The sequence below is a fragment of the Oncorhynchus kisutch genome, linkage group LG13, assembly GCF_002021735.2.
Source record: "Oncorhynchus kisutch isolate 150728-3 linkage group LG13, Okis_V2, whole genome shotgun sequence".
Classification (NCBI taxonomy): Eukaryota; Metazoa; Chordata; class Actinopteri; order Salmoniformes; family Salmonidae; genus Oncorhynchus; species Oncorhynchus kisutch.
The window spans coordinates 68779240-68803160 of NC_034186.2; the positions used below are offsets into that span (position 1 = coordinate 68779240).

At 39.5% G+C, this 23921-nt stretch overlaps 1 protein-coding gene across 1 annotated transcript; it reads left to right on the plus strand.

Annotated features, from left to right (window-relative positions):
- The first annotated feature begins 9922 nt into the window (after positions 1-9922).
- On the plus strand, positions 9923-15463 carry LOC109901667 (uroplakin-1a). Its single transcript, XM_020497657.2, has 8 exons — positions 9923-10036; positions 10526-10632; positions 10886-11086; positions 11251-11325; positions 11457-11564; positions 12179-12355; positions 12827-12910; positions 13075-15463. The coding sequence occupies exons 2-8, from the start codon at positions 10567-10569 to the stop codon at positions 13117-13119; spliced, it is 756 nt and encodes a 251-aa protein (XP_020353246.2). The 5' UTR covers positions 9923-10036; positions 10526-10566; the 3' UTR covers positions 13120-15463.
- Positions 15464-23921: the final 8458 nt, after the last annotated feature.

Below are 23921 nucleotides of genomic sequence, written 5' to 3' on the forward strand. Positions count from 1 at the left end.
TGACATGAAGTTGGCCAAACTGGAGAAAAGAAGTACTCCATCTGGGTCTTTTGACGAGAGAGTATACATTGGGGTTCCACGGGGGATACCAGACGAGTTCAAAGCAAGAAATCAGATCTTAGCAGGATTAGAGTTTAGTATTTTCTAGTGGTCCACTCTTAAATAAGAATGTGAACTGGATCAATTATATTTAGGATAATCCACAGCGCTTCGTCAATTATACCAGAGATGTAATTAATGACTTGGCAGAATAGAATTCATCTTGGATATGTTTGTTGGCTGGAAAGGGTGAGAGTGGGTCAAGGTGGTTTGTTCCCCGATGACAAAGCTCCGGACGGATCAGGGACCAAAGCCTTAGCTGGTTTGACCACCCTGGCTCACGAGTTGACAGAACTCTGGGGTGGATACTTCTCTGACTAATTGGTTTGATGGTATGTTTGGAAAATGGATAAATGTTATGATCACTGTGTTATGGGCTACCTTCACCTGTGTGTCTGTTTTAGTTTTATGTGGCTGTTGTCTAATTCCCTGTGTATGAGGTCTCATTTCCACGACTCTGGAGAAATCAATGAGAAAACAGATGGTGCGATACGGACTGATTCCAAGATCTGACCAGTGGAATGATGAATACATGCCTCAAACCTAAATAGATGAATGAATCCGGATTCTTCATATGCGAGGAACTTAGGTATTGATTAGACCATTTTGATATTTAGAGATGTTAGGTTGTATCTTGTTTCGATGAAGATGTAAACGAAAATCCTCATAAGAAGAGTTATGATTCTGATGTAGGCCTAAAAACAGTCAGGGTGAATGCAAGTATTGGTTTATGTTAGAAGGTATTTTGATAACAAATATTTCTAATAAAAGTAGATGTATGCTTTTTAATATTTTTATAAAACTAGATATGTGATTGGATGTATAATATTTAATCATTGGGTGGATATGTTAAGGGATTTTTATCAATAATGACTATGTATACATTTCAATCAGGACTGACTAATCAGAATACTATTATGTTAGTGTATAGATGTATGAATTTTATTTTAATCCTAGTACTGAATACAATGTGTCTAATTATAATCAATAATTAGAACAATGACAGTCTGTTCCTTGGTAGAAACTAATGAACTTATCGTCAGACTGGCTAGAATGCTTATCTACACAGGGAGGCCTTGGCCTAGTCATAAATTATCTAAACTAGTGAAGGATGAGGTAGGAAGGCTTGAGAACTATACTGCCATTGTACCGGAGGGACGGGACAGTTTGAAACCTAATGATGTCATTTTCAGTTTATAACCTGTTGTAAATTGTATCATGTTCAGTACTCTCGAGAATAAACGCTAGTGCTTGATTTTGAGACTGGTCTCCGCCCATTTTATGCAAATAAGTTTCTCACAAATCCTTAGAAATGGGCTGAGTGTATTAATTTAATTGTGTAATAAACATATAGGAATTTAATTCCTCTAACAGACTTGCAGCGCAATCTGCGTCAGAAATATAAATAAATTCTATTTTAGCCCTTTGTCATCGCAGACAATCGTTGGTGCAATAATTGAATAACATGGATTTCTAAATGTATTTTGCAACGCTCGTGCACGCGACATGTCTGGTCAGCATGTGTTACGGATACAGTTATCCTGTGTGTGTATCCTGTGTGTGTTTCTTTTCTCTCCTTCTCCCCTCACAGGTGAAAATCATCACTCCCCAATCAGTCAACAATCAATCATCAATCAGAAGACACACCTATTTCCTACCCTAACACAGTTCCTTCCCCATGGTTTAAAAACCCCATCATTTGTTTGCTCTAGAGCTAGCTCAATCTCTCTGTAAATGCCATGTATGTAGATCTCTGTGTTTCACTCTCTCTTTGTCTTAAACCTCTCTTTTGTTTGAGCACCTCCATAGCACTTTGTCATCACCTGTGAGTATTGTTTTGGTTATGGTGTTTGTGTGTTGCTGGTGGGAAAAGGGGGAAACCAAGACAAGTCGCCCATGGGCATGCACTACCCGTAGGTGAACTTTGTTAACTACACTAGTTAGAACTGGGCGGACCACCCACTGTATTTTTGGTTAGTTAGTTAGCTGTTGTTAAAGTAGGCTAGTCTAGCTTAGGGGTGTTTTTGTATATTTATTGTTTCTTTCCTTGGGTCCAGCTCAGCCCCTTTTCCTGCTCCCCCCATTACCGTGTGTTTATAAATAAACTGAGTTTGACGGTAGATTTCAGTTGTCCTGGTTATTTCGTTCACACTTTTACTTTGTCACAATTATAATTTGCATGAGTTATGTTACGGCTCTCATTACCATCCCCCCTAGACTGTCGGGCCAAAAGGGATTCGTAACAGCATGTAAGGCTGATTTCTACGCCAAACTTAGTGATGTAACAAGACACATGACAACTCAAAAGGCAAACTTTTAACAGTTCCACCCAAAACAAGCTGCCATTTATGGTTAAAAAAATTGACTCTGCAAAAAAGGCTTACTGAGGAGTTGGCAACACTGTCACTAACTACTTCTCAGATTCAGGGTTCAATTCTCATGCCGACTCTTTTCTCTGTATATATCAATGATGTCGCTCTTGCTGCGTGTGATTCTTTGATCCACCTCTACGCAGATGACACCATTCTGTAAACATCTGGCGCTTCTTTGGACACTGTTAATAACAAACCTCCAAACGAGCTTCAATGCCATACAACACTCCTTCCGTGGCCTAAAACTGATCTTAAATGCTAGTAAAACGAAATGCATGCTCTTCAACCAATTGCTGGCTGCACCCACCCGCCCGACTAGCATCACTACTCTGAACGGTTCTGACTTAGAATATGTGGACAACTATAAATACCTAGGTGTCTGGTCAGACTGTAAACTCTCCTTTCAGAATCATATTAAGCATCTCCAATCCAAAATTAAATCTAGAATCGGCTTCCTATTTCGCAACAAAGCCTCCTTCACTCATGCTGCCAAACACCCTCGTAAAACTGACCATCCTACCGATCCTTGACTTTGGCGTTGTCATTTATAAAATAGCCTCCAACACACTACTCAGCAAACTGGATGCAGTCTATCACAGTGCCATCTGTTTTGTCATCAAAGCCCCATATACTACCCACCACTGTGACCTGTATGCTCTCGTTGCCTGGTACTCGCTACATATTCATCGCCAAACCCACTGGCTCCAGGTCATCTATAAGTCTTTACTAGGTAAAGCTCCGCCTTATCTCAGCTCACTGGTCACCATAGCAACAACCACCCGTAGCACGCGCTCCAGCAGGTATATTTCCCTGGTCATCATCAAAGCCAACATCTCTTTGGCCGCATTTCCTTACAGTTTTCTGCTGCCAATGACTGGAACGAATTGCAAAAATCACTGAAGTTGGAGACGTATATCTCCCTCACTAACTTTAAGCATCAGCTGTCAGAGCAGCTTACCGATTGCTGCAGCTGTACACAGCCCACCTGTCAATTGCCCATCCAATCCAACTACCTACCTCATCACATATTTGTTTTTTTTCTGCTCTTTTGCACACCAGTATTTCTACTTGCACATCCTCATCTGCACATCTATCACTTCAGTGTTAATTGCTAAATTGTAATTACTTCGCCACTATTGGCCTATTTATTGCCTTTACCTCCTTACTACATTTGCACACACTGTATACAGATTTTTCTTTTGTGTTATTGACTGTACGTTTGTTTATCCCATATGTAACTCTGTGTTTTTTGTCGCACTGCTTTGCTTTATCTTGGCGAGGTCGCAGTTGTAAATGAGAACTTGTTCTCAACTGGCCTACCTGGTCAAATAAAGGTGAAGAAAAATATATGTATATATTTGTACTGTATTTGTGAGACATTCTACTACACTGTTGGAGATACAGTTGAAGTCGGAAGTTTACATAAACCTTAGCCAAATACATTTAAACTCAGTTTTTCTCAATTCCTGACATTTAATCCTAGTAAAAATTCCCTTTCTTAGGTCAGTTAGGATCACCACTTTATTTTAAGAATGTGAAATGTCAGAATAATAGTAGAGAGAATGATTTATTTCAGCTTTTATTTCATTCATCACATTCCCAGTGGGTCAGAAGTTTACATACACTCAATTAGTATTTGGTAGCATTGCATTTAAATAGTTTAACTTGGGTCAAACATTTCGGGAAGCCTTCCACAAGCTTCCCACAATAAGTTGGGTGAATTTTGGATCATTCCTCCCGACAGAGCTGATGTAACTAAGAAGGTTTGTAGGCCGTGCTCACACGCTTTTTCAGTTCGGCCCACAAATATTCTATGGGATTGAGGTCAGGGCTTTGTGATGGCCACTCCAATACCTTGACTTTGTTGTCCTTGAGCCATTTTACCACAACTTTGGAAGTATGCTTGGGGTCATTGTCCATTTGGAAGACCCATTTGCAACCAAGTTTTAACTTCCTGAGTGATGTCTTGAGATGTTGCTTCAATATATCTACATAATTTTCCTACCTCATGATGCCATCTATTTTGTGAAGTGCACCAGTCCCTCCTGCAGCAAAGCTGCATGGTGTTCTTCGGCTTGCAAGCTTCCCCCTTTTTCCTCTGAACATAACGATGGTCATTATGGCGAAACAGTTCCATTTTTGTTTAATTTCTCCAAAAAGTACTATCTTTGTCCCCATGTGCAGTTGCAAACCGGAGTCTGGCTTTTTTATAGCGGTGTTGGAGCAGTGGCTTGTTCCTTGCTGAGCGGCCTTTCAGGTTATGTCGATTATAGGACTAATTTTATTGTGGATATAGATACGTTTGTACCGGTTTCCTCCAGCATCTTCACAAGGTCCTTTGCTGTTGATCTAGGATTGATTTTCACTTTTCATCTCTAGGAGACAGAACCCGTCTCCTTCCTGAGTGGTATGATGGTTGTGTGGTCCCATGGTGTTTATACTTGCGTACTATTGTTTGTACAGACGAACGTACCTCCAGGCGTTTGGAAATTGCTCCCAAAGATGAACCAGACTTGTGGAGGTCTACAATTATTTTCTAATATCTTGGCTGATTTCTTTTGATTTTCCCATGATGTCAAGCAAAGAGGCACTGAGTTTGAAAGTAGGCCTTGAAATACATCCACAGGTACACCTCCAATTGACTTAAATTATGTCAATTAGCTTATTAGAAGCTTCTATAGCCATCATTTTCTATATTAGTCAGAATTTTCCAAGCTGTTTAAAGGCACAGTCAACTTAGTATATGTAAACTTCTGACCCACTGGAATTGTGATACAGTGAATTATAAGTGAAATAATCTGTCTGTAAACAATTATTGGAAAAATGACTTATGTCATGCACAAAGTAGATGTCCTAACCGACTTGGCAAAATTATAGTTTGTTGACAAGAAATTTGTGGAGTGGTTGAAAAACAATTTTTAATGACTCCAACCTAAGTGTATGTAAACTTCCGACTTCAACTATAGTAACAAGTGTTTCGATCCACCTGCCATAACACCGGCAAGTCTTGTAAGTATTTCACTGTAAAGTCTACCTACACCTGTTGTATTCGGCACATGTGACAATTAACATTTGATTTTAAATCTGTGTATGCGACCAATAAACTTAGATGTTATCTAGATTTTAATATAGAACCTGGACCCAGAACCTGGACAACGGCAGCCTTTCTGTGGGAAGCTAGTGCACTACACAACAGCTCCTGCAGCCTGGGGAAGTCCAGCTCCCCTGGTGGAGCGCTGACACCAGGAAAGTGGTCTGTTTGAGGCCTAGTCAACCTAGGGCCTCCTCACTCCACCTTCTAACCTCTTCAACAGCCCCTCCCCCATTAAGTCAGCCTTGGAAAGGACCAGGTATCACATCCTCCCCTGAGCTGACAGACTCTGCAGCAGCTGGACAGAGACCTGACTAAGCCTGAGAGATGCGAGACCAGGATGTAGACATCACATGGTGGCTACAGAGGAGTCAGCGACATCGGAGGGTTTGGAGATTGAGGTTGCAGAGAAGATGAAGTAGCCTTCTGATCTGTCTTGGTTGAGGAGGGAGCCAGATCCCCCACCCTGCCCATACCTGGTAGATCCCACAGCCAGACATAAGGCAGCTCAGGGTGAGAGAACCCCAAAGCCTCCATGGTGGTTTCAGTGACTCCAGTGGGAAACGCCCTCTCGTCCTGGTTCTTCAAGCCCAGGAGCGAGTTGACTAGGCTGGAGCTGCCGCAACCCGTCTGCCCCAGGACCCCCAGTCGGAGGTGCTCCAGGGCCGTGGGAGCAGAGAGAAGACTGGATGGGGAGAGGGGGGGTTGGTCAGATCTCTGGACTGCAACAGGTGTCCATTCCGATCAATGTCCCCCGGATGCAGCTTGTCCATTCTCAGACCAGCTGACAGCAGAGGCCTGTAGGGAAGGCTACGAGCAAAAGGATGCAATGATACAAATTAGTGTGATTTGGGTAAAAGAAAAATAGATATATACCTGGGAAATGTCCTTATCCCACGATACTGTAAAACAAAGCATTACATAATTTGTATTATCTCCTCAAGGGACAAACTTGATTATTTACTCTAAATCTGGAAAATTGCAGTGTAGTTTCATCAATATTAATTATCTGTACACACACTGTTTGCACAATTAACCACAACATGAGACTAAACACACACTCACTGTTCGTCATTCCTCAGCAGTTTTGGAACCCTGTTTTCTCTGAAAACATCCACCATGAACTGACAGAAGGCTTTCTTTCTCAGCTCAGGCAGAGCTGTATTCATGGCCACTCCAATCTCTCTTAACTCTAGTAACGTTTGCTTCACATCCTCTGGGACCTCAACTCCTCCAGCTGTGGCTGCCAGCGTCTTCCTCTCAATCTCCATCTGACGCATTCTCATTCTCTCCCAGGCACCGGTCTTACAGGGTCCTGTGAGCTTCTCCTGGACCAGGTCCCACTCCTGTTCAGCTCTGACTAAGAACAGTGGTTGGTCCCTGTCTCGGAGCTCCGTGACAGTGCAGCACCAGGACAACCTCCCAGAGTCTGAGGTGAGGACCACCAACCCATCCAAGTGTTCAATAGGGTGGTTTTGGCCATCGAGGCTTGGAATTGTCCAAATCCAAATGTTGCGGATTTTAGGGTGCAGGACCATTGGTGATTTGGGGTGCAGGATGATCGGTTGGTTCTCAGTGGGAGGGTTATCTCTCTTATTGTCATCCTCCTCACCTTCCTTAACCTGTCCTTTTCCTTCTCTCAAACACTTTAGTCCGAGTCCCGGAAAACTCAATTTTATGATCTGCATCTCCATCACTAGCTTCCTCCTCCTCCTCCTCATTTCCTAACCCACACAGTGCTCTGGCCAGCTGAATGTTGGCCTCCTGGATTCCCCCAGTAACAGCCACATCTAAAGGGAAGTGGTCATACAGTTCCAACGCCGCCACCAGCCTGCCCTCCAGTCCTGTCGCCCGTGGAGACGATCGCCATGGTGCCAGCAGCAGCTCCACCATTTCTTCACTCAGTTTCCCAGTCATGAGCTCAGTTTATCTCCCTGAGAAAAAACAAATGAGTATTAAAAAGGTATTTGTCACAATACTGTGTTCTTAAGACTTGATATTGTACACAATGCTCGTTACAAAACCAATAACTAGCCTACGAATATTGTTGCACTCTCTTTATCTAAAGGGGTCCTAGGCTAACCGGAGTTAATGTACATCTATGTGAGAAATCAATGTATGTGCCTAGGTGTTGAATGTACATGTGCCCAGGGAGACAGCAATCTTACCTTGGTCCAGGGCTAGCTCTGTCTCTCTTGACCTGGGGGAATGGAGTGTGGAAGTGTATCATGTCAATGTGTTGCCTAACTGTGTGCTAACACTACGCTACCTACTACATAACACTATGAATTAAGAAACAATCAGATTTTAGGGTAGCACTACATTACAGCACTTTCTCCCGTCTACTGTAATGTAATGTGATGCTGATTTAGTTGGACGAATAAACTTAAGCATGAATAATGACAGACTACTTACCTTGCAGAGATAAAAATAAAAAGTATATGCAGACTTGACTTTAAGGCTAATATCACTCAAGTGGTTTTTCCTCTTGAATTGAGTAATCCTTCTCTTCTGGAGGTTTGCCAATGTAGTAAGTTCTTTAGGAATAACATCTGAACCCCGTTCACTTCACTGTTGATCAAGTCAGTCACATGCTGCATCGTAAATACACCACAGATAAAGATTTTTTTTCCAGGTGGAGCAAGGTGTGTGTAGTCTGGCTGGCCACGACCCACGGGACAATTCAGCGAGCTAGAGAGGCTGGTGTTAGCAAGAATACAGAGAGACAAACTGGTGACTGTTATTGGAAACACAAGAACTGGCTGCTTTCATCACAAGAATATTACTTGGTATGAAACAAGATTACATTTGTTGTTTGATATTCAGATCATAAGTATAACCATACAATTACAAATGCCACTTATTTTACTTTACATGTAACTTTTTAGTGACAGGGGGCAGTATTCGTAAATTCGGATGAATGACGTGCCCAAAGTAAACTGCCTGTTACTCAGGTCCAGAAGCTAGGATATGCATATACTTGGTAGAATTGGATAGAGAACACTCGGAAGTTTCTAAAACTGTTAAAATAATGCCTGTGAGTATAACAGAACTGATATGGCAGAGGAAAATCCATCCAGGAAGTGGGATTTTTTTGATGTGAGTGGTTTTCCATTGAATGCCTATTGACTATGTAATTGGTTAGGGCCCAGATTGCAGTTTCTATGGCGTCCACTAGATGTCAACAGTCTTTAGACATGGTTTCAGGCTTGGTTTCTAAAAAACTATGAAGAAAAATACCTTTTGGTCAGGGGACTGGGGAAGCATGCAGTACTGGTTTGCGCACGTGACTGTGTGCGCACCCTTCATTTTTCCTTTCTATTGAATACGCTGTTGTCCGGTTTAAATATTACTGATTATTTAGATAACTGGCACCCTGATGATTAGTTATAAACATCGTTTGACATGTTTCAACGAACCTTACCGGTACTATTAGGATGTGTTCGTCTTCATGTTTTGACCACCTTTGAGCCAGTGGCTGAACACAACGCCAACAAATCAGAGTTTTGGGGATATAAAGATGGACTTTATCGAACAAAACAACTATTTATTGTGTAGCTGGGACCCTTCTGATTGCAACCAGATGAAGATCTTCAAAGGTAAGTGATTACTTTTATTGCTATTTCTGACTTTCGTGACTCATCTGCTTGGTTGGAAAATGTTTGTATGCTTTTGTGTGCGGGGCGCTGTCCTCAGATAATCACATGTTATGCTTTCGCCGCAAAGCCTTTTTGAAATCTGACAAAGCGGCTGGATTAACAAGAAGTTCATATTTTAATCGATGTAAAACACTTTTTTTTCCATGAATGTTTCTTTTTACTATTTCTGTAATTTTAATTTGGTGCTCTGCAATTTCAACGGATGTTGTCGAGGTGGGTCACTAGCGGCATGCCTGCACCAAAGTGATTTTAAGACAATAACCTACAAGTTTATTCATAGACCAAATGTAATGTAGAGCCTAACAAAAGCATTATTGTGACATGAAATTACTTTGTAGAGGTTTTTAATCATCCATTCATGAGAAACACCATTCTCAATGCAATTGTCCTGTATCCTGTTTGAGTGTGAACAGTTAAGAAGATCAATGGCACTTCTCCCCAGCAGATGTCATCATTGCTTTTCATCTCAACCTTCTAATAGTAACGCCACTCAGTCCACTGGAATAGTGTATTATTGAGCTATGTCAAATAGGCCTGTTGACAATAAATTCAATGTTGCAAACTACCCAATTAGTCAATATACAGTACACATATACAAAACAATGAAGATGCATGCAAACATACTGTACAAAGATTTGTATTCATTTTTAGGAACTTGGGATCAGGACATGTGCAGACATGCCCCATGACATCATGGAAGTAGATTACATTTAACAGCAAGCTGAGACAGGTGCTGAGCACAGCAGGTGCAACAGAATGACAGGTGTTTGGTCAACAGAAGAAGATGCTCAGGGCCTGACATCACTGCAGGGGAGGTAATGTTTGTTGTGTGTAAAAATTGATAATGTGACGATTGCTCTAACTCTAACAGTCTTTAAACCTGCTAATTTAAGAGACTGCTGTAACCTAAAAAGGTCAAGAATAGTTCAATACCGGTTGCTATAGGTGTAACATTATACAGCCTAGGGGTAGACTGAAGATTGATGGCTTCATGCAGAACTACTCACTCTCTGTCTGGGCCAGATGTAGTCTAGGTTGATCATGAATCCATTTCTTTTGTCATATTTTGTAGTCAATATCTCAGTGTTTCCATTCAAAAGGACCACAATGCAATCTCTTGCTGCGCCAGACTGGTTGGACCACTTCTGTTGCTGCTAGTATGAATAAGATCAAGCCACTCCCTGGACACATTCCCATGTCTACCATTCATTACATCCAGCCAGACCCTACATTCTCTTGGATCTGTTAGGAACACTTGTACTTGTGTCTGTTATTTCTTGACTGTCTTCTTCTTCTCTGCTCAGGAGCAGTGGGTTTAGAAGGAGCTGACAGAAGGACTGCTACCATGGCTGATGGAAAGGGATTCACCTGTCTTATGGTCATTCTCATCCTGGGGAATATATTTGGAGCTGTAAGAGTTTCAATTGATTTGATTCCTATAGTAGCTGTATTTTGAAAGTATTTGTTTAATCATATGTAATCATATGGTAGAAATGGTGTGCAGATCTATGGTGTTTACTACAGTACATTCGATTTCTGGTCCTTTTCAGCACTATGCTGTACGGGTTGTTAACACTTTAAATTGTAATGTAGGATCCTGTTATAGTAATGGGTTACAATTTGTTATAACAACTCTTAATAAACCTGTTATTACCTTATTATAGGCAGCAGGTCTTGCCCTTTGCGCTCTGGCCATCTGGGTTGCAGTAGATCAATTCAAGCTCTACCCTATATCTGGTGTGTCGGGGAAAGATGACATCTTTGCCGGGGCCTGGATTGCCATTTTCACAGGCTTTGCCTTCTTCTGCATGTGCGTCTTTGGTATCTTGGCTGCTGCGATGAAGAGCCGTGCCTTAATGCTAACAGTAAGACTATGATACTAAATTCATCACAATTTATTTGGTCACCGAAGTTCTTCATTTGTTCATCTGAAAAAATATAATTCAAGTGGAATATACGGTATGCCTATATCTCTTTCTCTGTTGATCTTTTCAAGTAAAGGAAAATGTTTATTTTGTGATTTTGACAGTATCTGATCCTGATGTTGATCATCTACATATTTGAGTGTGCCTCATGTATCACTGCAGTCACCCACAGAGACTATGTGAGTACATGGGAAATGGGCACCTTGGGGTACCTTCAGATCTTCACATTGTTTGACCAGCACAATTCTAGAAACACAACTTAAATGTATTCTACTGTTTTGTCTCATCCTCTGCTATGTGCTATTTGTAGCTGGTTGGAAACAGTAATCTGGTGAAGAAGCAGATGCTGAAGTACTATGCAGCCGACGGTGACTCTGGCAGTCAGATCACACTGACATGGAACAAAGTGATGAAAGAGGTGACTGGTCACCAAATCAAAGGAATTTGTCAGGATAATCTGACTAATCAGAGCCACACCACACATTCCAAACAGATGACTAGCACGAAGACCGACTAAACCTAGGTTATTGTGTGGAATATCTGTTAGGGAAAGGTATCACATTCCACTTACACACAGTCACACACTCACACGCACACACCCTTGGGAGTAGCAGATGAATTGTCAGCTCTGACATGACATAGCATGTCCCTCTCTCTCCATCATCAATGCCAGAGTCACGCTGCGTCTCTGCTGGGTGAACAGGTTTGGACAGCACCAATAGTGTGGGAAACACAAGGGATGGGATCAGTTTGCTGCACAGGGACAGAAACAACCACTGCAGGCTGTGTTGATGTAGCTAGGATAAAGAATGTAGAGCTGAGGGTCACAGTAGACAATTGTCACAGTAAACATGTGTATCTGTAACACGTTCTACAAATACTTATACAGTAGCTCGTTCAGTTTGAGTGAAGTGAGTTAAGTCTGTCACAACATCAGTTTGTCGACTGAACAACTAAACTATTCCTGTTTGATTGAAGAATATTCCTCACCCATCTATTGTTTCTACAACATCCTCTCCTACCCTATTTCAGGTGGAGTGTTGTGGAACGGATGGCCCAGTGGACTGGATAGAGTACAACTCCACCTTCAGGGAGAAGTTTGGTACAGACTACCCCTGGCCCACCCACTGCTGCAAGAGGAAGAACAACTACGATGTGGTGAATGTGGAGGCCTGCAAGAATGGCCAGAACACCACCATGTTCACTAAGGTGAGAAAACACATTCCCATTGCCTAAAACCTAAGAGATTCTCTGGTTCTCTGATTTGCACTTGAAGGCTCAAGATTTAAGTATCTCATAACCACAGATCTAGGATCTGATTATACAGTACCTGCCATGAATTATAACTGTACTGTAACTAATAACAGTATGGAAAATATCTGACCATGTACAGTATCAGTGGTTAGGGGTCATTTATACCTCCCACTTGAAAGTAAGCACATTCTTGAAGCACAAGCACATTGGGGCGACAGGTAGCCTAGTGGTTAGAGCGTTGGACTAGTAACTGAAAGGTTTGAATCCCTGAGCTGACAAGGTAAAAATCTGTCGTTCAACCCCTGAACAGGGCAGTTAACCCACTGTTCCTAGGCCGTCATTGAAAATAAGAATTTGTTCTGAACTGACTTGCCTAGTTAAATAGTGGTCAAATAAATAAAAATGTTGCTCTATCTTTCTACCCAGGGCTGCTTCAACCACATTGAGTCTGTGTTCAGTCGATATACATGGGCTATCAGCTGGTATGGTTTCGCTGTGCTAATGTTTATGGTGAGTTTTCAGCTGGTCTACTTAGGTTGGTAAATAGTTAAGTTTTTGTTGCAACAGCTTAATTACACTTTTGTCCAGTAGAGACATTACCATAAGATAAAGTCTAACAACACTTGCACTTTCTTGCTGTAAGTCTAACGTTCCCATGTCTATATTTGATTCAGTTCTTGCTGTTGATCCTGGCCATGGTGTACTACCTGATGCTGTGAGAAGTCTGGAGGTGATGTCTCTAACCCATGTTTTTGACTTTCTGCTGAAGCCACACCAACCCTCACTTCAGCAACTACAGTGCCTTGCAAAAGTATTCACCCCCTTGGTGTTATTTTGTTGCATTACAACCTGTAATTTAATTTAAATAGATTTTTATTTGGATTTCTTGTAATGGACATACACAATATAGTCCAAATTGGTGGAGTGAAATTTAAAGAATTACTTGTTTAAAAAATGTAAAAGAATTTAAAACGGAAAAGGGGCTCGTGCATATATATTCAACCTCTTTGCTATGAAGCACCTAAATAAGATCTGGTGCAACCAATTATCTTCATAAGTGACATAATTAGTTAAATAAAGTCCACCTATGTGCAATCTAAGTGTCACATGATTGGTCACATGATCTCAGTATATATACACCTGTTCTGAAAGGCCCCAGAGTCTGCAACACCACTAAGCGAAACCACCAAGCAAGCGGCACTATGAAGATCAAGGAGCTCTCCAAACAGGTCAGGGACAAAGTTGTGTATAAGTACAGATCAGGGTTGGGTTCTAAAGGAGGGCATTAATCAGAGAGGCAACAAAGAGACCAACGATAACCCTGAAGGAGCTGCAAGCGGAGATTGGAGTATATGTCCATAGGACCACTTTAAGCCGTACACTCCACAGAGCTGGGCTTTACGGGAAAAGATTGGCCAGAAAAAAATAAGCAAACAGGTTTGGTGTTCGCCAAATGGCATGTGGGATTCTCCCCAAACATATGGAAGAAGGTACTCTGGTCAGATGAGACTAAAATTGAGGTTTTTGGCCATCAAGGAAAACACTATGTCTGGTGCAAACCCAACACCTCTCATCACCCTGAGAACACCAAAAACACCATGTTTTCCATCAGCAGGGACTGGGAAACTGGTCAGAATTTAAGGAATAATGGATGGTGCTAAATAGAGGGAAATTCTTGTTTCAGTCTTCCAGAGAGTTGAGACTGGGACAGAGGTTCACCTTCCAGGAGGACAATGACCCTAAGCATACTGCTAAACCAACACTCGAGTGGTTTAAGGGGAAACATTTAAATGTCTTGGAATGGCCTAGTCAAAGCCCAGACCTCAATCCAATTGAGAATCTGTGGTATGACTTAAAAATTGCTGTATTCCAGCGGAACCCATCCAACTTGAAGGAGCTGGAGCAGTTTTGCCTTGAAGAATGGGCAAAAATCCCAGTGGCTAGATGTGCCAAGCACAGTTTTTTTGTTTTATTTCTTGTATGATTCACGATAAAAAATATTTTGCATCTTCAAAAGGGTAGGCATGTTGTGTAAATCAAATGATACAAACCCCCCCAAAAATCCACTTTAATTCTGGGTTGTAAAGGCAAAAAAAATGGAAAAATGCCAAGGGGGGTGAATACTTTCGCAAGCCACTGTACCTAATTTCTTAAATAACAAATGTCTGTGGGAATGATGACAGAAAAGTGTTTCTGATATATAGACAATGAACACTGTAGGGATTCTCCATCTTTTTAGGTAAATGGTCTCAAATTTGTATATTTATTTATGTTTCCTTTAATGGTTTATTGCACTGTAAATGCCAGATGAACAAATGGTGATTGGCCTGAAAACTTCAATGTCCTGACTGCTTTGGTAATAGGATAGATATATAGTTCTTATCCTTAAAGGTACAGTACCAGTCAAAAGTTCGGACACACCTACGCATTCCAGGGTGATTCTTTATTTGGACTATAAGCTACATTGTAGAATAATAGTGAAGACATCAAAACTATGAAATAACACATATGGAGTCGTGTAGAATCTAAAATATATTTGGATTTGTTTAACAAATTTGTTTAACTTTTTTGGTTACTACATTACTCCAGGTGCTATTTCATAGTTTTGATGTCTTCACTATTATTCTGCAATGTAGAAAATAGTAAAAATAAAGAAAAACCCTTGAATGAGTAGGTGTGTCCAAACTTTTGATTGATACTGTAAGAGAAAATGTATATAAACCTTTCAAGAACATGATTTACATGGCTGTTGTGCATTTCAGATTTGTATACCATGTTCCATTTCTTGTTTATTTGAGGTAATTTTCAAAATATTTTCAATATTATTGATTTCCATGTTGACTATGCCAGGAAATGCCCTTGTCCAGAGCAAACTCCCTGAAAGTGTCCCCCAAAAAATTATGGCAAAAATGAAATAACTTAAAGAATCTCATGTAGTTTCCTGACTTACAGTATCTGAAAACTGTGATTCCTAAAAAAATGTGTCAGGAGTTTTGTTCATCTCCATCAGATTTGTCTATCTTTATTAAATGAATCCGAAATGAATGAGCAGGGTCAGCTATACCATGACAACCCTTTCTTCATCTCCTGATTGCATGTAGTGCAACAAGACAACGCATGGTCCTGAAAGTCCTCCACTTTTGATAGATTTAAACAAACAATATTGAAATCACCATGTTCACAACAATAACCTGTCAACTCCATCTCCCTTATAGGATTTATTTTGGTGCGCTATGACCATTCACAGTTGAGCTCACTTAGTTTAGCTCAATGTTGATTGGCTATTATGTAAAATATATATATATATCAAGAGAGGCCAAATGCTCGCTGGCTTCCCTTGTATTCAATGCTAGGGGCAGCAACAATATCATATTATTTTTTACCAGACAGCATCAAATAGATGGGCTCACATACAGTACAGAGACAGAGGGGCTTTGTTTCACTCACTCGGATGCTTTCGCGGTGAGATACATTCAGCCTCTTGCAAATTGAAGGAAAATTATGAAGCACAGAGAGAGAAAGATACATTATATATATTTAAAAAATGTCCATGTTTTGGGGAAGCCTGGCTTCTCTTGGCATCCATGACTACACGCCACTGAGACCAAGCTGAATTAAAGGGCATATAGCCTATTATTTTTCCTCAGTGCAAAATGTGATAATACACAAGCTAGAGAACAGGTGTGTCTGTTTAATGAAAATCTGGTAATATGTGGCCAATGAAATATTTCTGGTTGGTCTCAGGGAATGTAAAACAATAGGTAGACTTACATTTTTCAAAATTTTAAATCATCAAATATGTTGAATGAGCAACTAATGAGCATAGAGCCTGGAGAGCCTCACAAATTTGACGAAATTACCTTAGGCCTATATCTTTCATTATAAACTGGGTGGTTCGAGCCCTGAATGCTGATTGGCTGACAGACCGTATACCATGGGTATGACAAAACATGTATTTTTACTGTTATAATTACATTGGTAACCAGTTTATAATTGCAATAAAGGCACCTCGGGGGTTTGTGATATATGGCCAATATAATGACTAAGGGCTGTGTCCAGGCACCCCTTAGTTGCATTGTGCTTAAGAATAGCCCTTAGCCGTGGTATATTAGCCATATACCACACCTCCTAGGGCCTTATTGCTTAAGGTCGCAATTGTAAATGAGAACTTGTTCTCAACTTGCCTACCTGGTTAAATAAAGGTAAAATAAAATAAATAAAAAAGTCTAATACGGCTATTTACTTACTTTTGTAGCTCTTCATCAGTAACACCCTTTTGTAAGTAGTGAGGACTAACTGTCCTCTCTATGTTTACCTGGAATTCAGCCTGAAAGGATTTGAGAAATGTGATTGGTTGACGATATGTCTATGATATCAACAATGATTGGAGAAGTGTTTATCATCCTATGATATAAATTATGATATATATGATATATATATTTTTTTCAATTTAGTTTTCTTGTTTTTCAATCAACCAACAAAACACATTCCACATTCACAGATGTGACAGGCTTAAAATAAATAAATAATAATAATAATACATTTGAAAAAATTACAAATTAAAATACAATTAAAATGAATGATAAAGTCAGATAAAAACATGTATTTTTCTTAATCTATTTATTTTCCTTGGTGCATATATATACATACATGCATACATACATACATACACACACACACACATACATACATACATACATACATACATACATACATACATACATACATACATACATACACATACATACATACGCACTCAAAAACGAAATTAAAATAAAAACACACAGAAAAACATACCACTTGCAGCAGCACTATCAAGGTTCTTATCAGCTATTTCAAGCATTCGCTGAGACGACGGGCCAATAATTCGTTTTTAGGTTTTACAGTATCTTACACCACATGTATCTGCGCATTTCCCTAGTCACCCCGTTCACTCTGTCCAGTTTGAAATATAGTTGAATAGTGGAGACCAGAGTCTATCAAACTTGGGCTGTCTCTTGTGGAGGTCATAAGTGAGCTTTTCAAGAGGAAGAAAGTCAACAATCTGGTCAATCCACATTTTAAATGTAGGAGGGGTATTAGAGGCCCACAATAGAAGAATACATTTCTTAGCAAAGTATGTAATAGTCATAAGCCAATTTTCTCTGTCAGGATCAAGAACAAAGTCCTGCTGGGCATTAAGAAGATAGATACACGGGGTCATATCAAACTGTACCTCTAGTATTTTCTGTGCAGCAGTATGTACAGCAATCTCTCTACAGCTCCAAAATACATGCATATAGGTTCCACTTTCAGAGGTACATCTTTTACAGTTAGGAGACATATCTGTTTTCATTCTATGGAGTCTCAAAGGGGTATAATACAATTTGTACAAACATTTGTAATTAGATTCTTTAATTTTTACACTGGTAGAGGAGCAGTATACCCTGTCGCAAACCTCCGCCCATAACTCATCACTGATAGTCAGACCAAGGTCCTTTTCCCAGATTATTTTCAAAGGAGTAAAGGAGGAGCTTCCTTTCTCAGAAAGGAGTCTATAGATGTAAGATATTTTGCCTTTAATGGATTGTGCTGTGACAAGAAGGGTTTCAACTTCATTCAACTGAGTTCTAAACCTCCTCTTGGAGGTAAATGAGGAAATTACATGTCTAATTTGAAGATATTAAAAAAAAAAAGGGATCTTGGCACATCGAATTCACTGCAGAGCTCTTGATAGGATTTCAGTGTAGTGGTTTTCTGATGAAATAGGTCTGAAAAGGTCCTGATTCCTAGAGTATGCCAAAGATTAAAGTTGGCATCCCTCAGGGCTTTTGGCAAGTCTGGGTTGCCTACTATAGGCGAGTGAGAACATATTTGGGAGGAAATGCCCAGGTATTTCTTACAGTCCCTCCACGCTAGTAGGGTGCTGTAAATCAAAGGTTTTGGCTATGTTGCCCACTTCACTAAAGTTATTAATGAATATAATTGAGCTTAAGGGCAATGAACCACAGGATTGGGCTTCTATCTGAATCCACATTGACTCGTCTGTTTGTGATCCATGTTAGCATGTTGCAGATTTGGGCAGACCAGTAGTACAATGATATATATTTTTTAATAAGGGCAACGTAACTGCAAGAGAGTTTGGGAAGTCTGACTGAAAAAGGGACAAATCAAACGTTATTTTTTTTGTGGTGTTTAATTAGATTTGATCAAATGCGTGACATGATTGCGGGACGCGGTACAGAGGGACAAAACGCAGGACTGTCCTGTACAATCAGGGACATGTGGTCACCCTACTTATAGATTAAGATAGAATATGAGTTATGGTTCAAATGTGTTCATTTTAATTAGGTTTAAGAGTCATAAAATAACTGAGGAAAAACTAAATTGTTGTTAAGTATACCACTTGAAGGTTGAAGAAAAATCCCATAAAACATCAACTCCGTCAGATTTATGTCTAATGTCAACTCTGCCAGGTTGCTGAAAGATTTGATAGAACAGTTATGTTTTTATTGGGGAATTTCTAATGAATTATTTTCCATTATTTAGAAAATGTTTGTATTGAACTTAAAAATGTCTGTTTTAAGTATCTGTACTCCATTAGAGGCATTTCAACTCTGTCACTAATGGGTAACCCCCTTAAGATCGATACTTTTGTCAATATTCTGAATAAATATTAATATGCTTAAACTGTTGAAGTATTTGTATTGATATACCTAAGTGATACTTTGAATAAATGTTTTATGTTCTGCATCTATAGAAACATGCCCAAATGCTAACAAAATTAGCCCTGAAGCATTATATAGTGCAATAAATAAATAGTTGGGAGATTTGAATAACGTATTTGAATAATCTCATGTTAGAATGAAACAAGCAAGGCCTTTAAACACTTGTTGGACAATACATGTAAAAAATAAAATGCCTTTTATGGTGTCTGACTGAGTTGACATGAATTCAGTTTATTGCATTTAAAAATATATATTTTTTACAAATGGTTGATCCTTTACAGTATTTAAAAAATATATTATTTGTGAAAAAGTTGGTTGTTCCGTCGTTCAAGAATCTCTGAGCTACAGTTCCTTGCAAAAGTATTCAGACCCCTTGGATTTCTTCACCTTTTGTGCTACAAAATGGGATTAAAATGTATTTAATTGTCATTTTTTGTCAACAATCTACACAACATATTCTGTACTGTCACAGTGGAAGACAAAGTGTATATATATTTTTTGATTAACAAAATATAAATAACTGCTCTCTGATTAAATATATGTTAGAAACACCTTTGGCATTGATTACAGCTGTAAGTCTTATTGGGTAAGTCTAAGAGCTTAGTACAAACCTTGATTGTACAATAATTACACATTCTTTTAAAAATTATTCTAGCTCTGTCAAGTTGGTTGTTTATCATTGCTAAACATTCCTTTTTAAGTCTTGCCCTAGACTTTCAAGACGATTTAAGTTAAAACGGTAACTAGGCCACTCAGGAACATTCAATGTCGTCTTGGTAAGCAACTCCAATCTATATATGGCTTTGTGTTTTAGGTTATTGTCCTACTGAAAGGTGAATTTGTTTCCCAGTGTCTGTTTTAAAGCAGACTGAATCAGGGTTTCCTCTATGAATTTGCCTGTGCTTAGCCATATTCTGTTTCTAAAAATAAATAAAAATCCCTTGCCAGTGACAAGAATACCCATAACATGATGAGCCCACCACCATACTTGAAAATATGAAGAGTGGTACTCCGTGATGTTTGGATTTACCCAAAACATAACTCTTCGTATTCAGGACAAAGTTAATTTCTTTGCCAAATGTTTTACAGTTTTACTTTAGTTCCTTATTGCAAACAGGATGCATGTTTTGGAATAGTTTTGTTCCGTATAGGCTTCCTTTTCACTCTTTAATTTAGGTTAGTATTGTTGAGTAATAACTACAATGTTGATCTATCCTCAGTTTTCTCCAGTCACAGCCATTAAACACGGTTTTAAAGTCTCCATTTAAAAAGTCTCCACTGTTTTAAAGTCACCATCGGCCTCATGGTGAAATCTCTGAACAGTTTCCTTCCTCTCCGGCAACTGAGTTAGGAAGGACGCCTCTATCTTTGGATAATGTATCAATACACCCAGTCACGGCAAAGCGTAATTAATAAAACATTTTTTTATCCGTCTACCAAATCATTGCCCTCCTTTAAGAGGCATTGGAAAACCTCCCTGGTCTTTGTGGTTGAATCTGTGTTTGAAATTCACTGCTTAACTGAGGGACCTTACAGATAATTGTATATGTGGGGTACAGAGATGAGGTAGTCATTCAAAAATCATGTTAAACTCTATTATTGCACACAGAGTGAGTCCATGCAACTTTTGTGACTTGTTTAACACATTTTTACTCCTGAACTTATTTAGGTTTGCCATAACAAAGGGGGTGAATACTTATTGGACATTTTTTATTCATTTGTAAACATTTCTAAAAACATAATTCTACTTTGACATTATGGGGTAGTGTTTAGGCCAGTGACACAAAATCTCAATTTCAACCATTTTAAATTCACATCAAAATGTGGAAAAAGGGGTGTGAATACTTTGAAGTCAGAGGAAGGGTTAATCATTCAAAAGTCATGTCAATCCCTATTATTTCACACAGAGTGAGTCCATATAACTTCTGATTTGTTAAGCCAAATTGCACTCCTGAAATCATTAGGATTTCCTGAACAAAGATTCTGAATACTTAGGCCACAACTACATTTTAGTTATGAATTTTGTATTGATCTTTAAAAAATAAAAAAAATTCTTCCACTAAGAGTATTTTGTGTAGATTTGTACAAAAAAGACAATTAAATCCATTTTAATCACACTTTATAACACAATAGACAACAGACTCGACAGACTCGAGACTCGATAGCCTTGGTTTCTCAAATGATTGCCTCGCCTGGTTCACCAACTACTTCTCTGATAGAGTTCAGTGTGTCAAATCGGAGGGTCTGCTGTCCGGACCTCTGGCAGTCTATGGGGGTGCCACAGGGTTCAATTCTTGGACCGACTCTCTTCTCTGTATACATCAATGAGGTCGCTCTTGCTGCTGGTGAGTCCCTGATCCACCTCTACGCAGACGACACCATTCTGTATACTTCCGGCCCTTCTTTGGACACTGTGTTAACAACCCTCCAGGCAAGCTTCAATGCCATACAACTCTCCTTCCGTGGCCTCCAATTGCTCTTAAATACAAGTAAAACTAAATGCATGCTCTTCAACCGATCGCTACCTGCACCTACCCGCCTGTCCAACATCACTACTCTGGACGGCTCTGACTTAGAATACGTGGACAACTACAAATACTTAGGTGTCTGGTTAGATTGTAAACTCTCCTTCCAGACCCATATCAAACATCTCCAATCCAAAGTTAAATCTAGAATTGGCTTCCTATTTCGCAACAAAGCATCCTTCACTCATGCTGCCAAACATACCCTTGTAAAACTGACCATCCTACCAATCCTCGACTTTGGCGATGTCATTTACAAAATAGCCTCCAATACCCTACTCAACAAATTGGATGCAGTCTATCACAGTGCAATCCGTTTTATCACCAAAGCCCCATATACTACCCACCATTGCGACCTGTACGCTCTCGTTGGCTGGCCCTCGCTTCATACTCGTCGCCAAACCCACTGGCTCCATGTCATCTACAAGACCCTGCTAGGTAAAGTCCCCCCTTATCTCAGCTCGCTGGTCACCATAGCATCTCCCACCTGTAGCACACGCTCCAGCAGGTATATCTCTCTAGTCACCCCCAAAACCAATTCTTTCTTTGGCCGCCTCTCCTTCCAGTTCTCTGCTGCCAATGACTGGAACGAACTACAAAAATCTCTGAAACTGGAAACACTTATCTCCCTCACTAGCTTTAAGCACCAACTGTCAGAGCAGCTCACAGATTACTGCACCTGTACATAGCCCACCTATAATTTAGCCCAAACAACTACCTCTTTCCCAACTGTATTTAATTTTTATTTATTTATTTATTTTGCTCCTTTGCACCCCATTATTTTTTATTTCTACTTTGCACATTCTTCCATTGCAAAACTACCATTCCAGTATTTTACTTGCTATATTGTATTTACTTTGCCATCATGGCCTTTTTTGCCTTTACCTCCCTTCTCACCTCATTTGCTCACATTGTATATAGACTTGTTTATACTGCATTATTGACTGTATGTTTGTTTTTACTCCATGTGTAACTCTGTGTCGTTTTATCTGTCGAACTGCTTTGCTTTATCTTGGCCAGGTCGCAATTGTAAATGAGAACTTGTTCTCAACTTGCCTACCTGGTTAAATAAAGGTAAAATAAAAAAAATAGAAATCCACCGTGTCTGAATACTTTGCTAGGCACAGCATAACTGTTTATAACAAATTAACAAATTATCCTAAATGGTCTAATCTTTCATTTGGAAATTGTAATTATATATTTTTTACAGTATATGACAAAAAAGGATGACAAAATATTTTTATTGTGCAATAGGAGGTATTGTTTTCTGGTTTTACCAGTATTTGCTGTCTGGGTGTGCCAAAAGCAAAAACGTGGAGAACTCCCTGCTTTGTGTTTCGTGTATGGACATGGCACACCTATAGAATACGTCACACTCAAAACTTTTAGTTTCGGTCAAATTTTATGAATCCTCATCAAAAAGTAGGATTGCCTTTTGGTCAGGATGTACAACCAACTTCAGGTGATGTCGTCACAGGTATAGGCAAGAGACAAACAACTCCACAAACACCCTGTACATTGAAGATAGCCCCATTGTTCACATTTCATTTGAAGAAATATCAGGACAAGGGACCAAAGACAACAAAATGGTGTCTCCTGGTATAAAGATAACTGTTTGAAGGTCATCTATGCAGCTGAAGGTTAATGTTACCTTGGTTTTGTGCTATTCTACTCTCTGGGTTACAGCCAGAATGCAGAACCAGTTTAGTTTCAATCAAACAATGGGTAGAAGGTGAAATCCCAAGGCTGCATAATGGTAAAGTAAATATATGGATGAAGAATACATTTAATTTAAAATTGCTGATGAAACTACAACTGTCTTAATCTTCAAAATGTCCATTGTATGTTTATACATTTAAAATCTTATTTTAGTATTCTATTCCATGACAAAATCTGTAGTTTAAGAAAAAAAAACTATTACAAATTGTTTCATCTTTGATGTAACCATCAGGTTTTTAATTCACACCTTGGAAAATATTACAAAATAAGATGAACTGCCTTTTGCCAAGTGCTATAAGGCTGAAAGGGATCGTATTGGACTGAAAATTCAGGTTACACCCAAACACACACATAGGTAGTATAGCCATTTTAAGTCTTTCCAACTTGTATGGGACTTCAATGTACTTGGTCACTGCATAGATATAAAAGAGAAGAGTGAGGGAGGGATGCATGCTTGCTCACACAACAGGACCATACACTCACTCACACACACACAGTAACAGAACACATGCGTTTACACAAAAATTATCCTTCAAAAAGCCCAAGTCCAGAGTCATTAGGGAGTTCAATGAA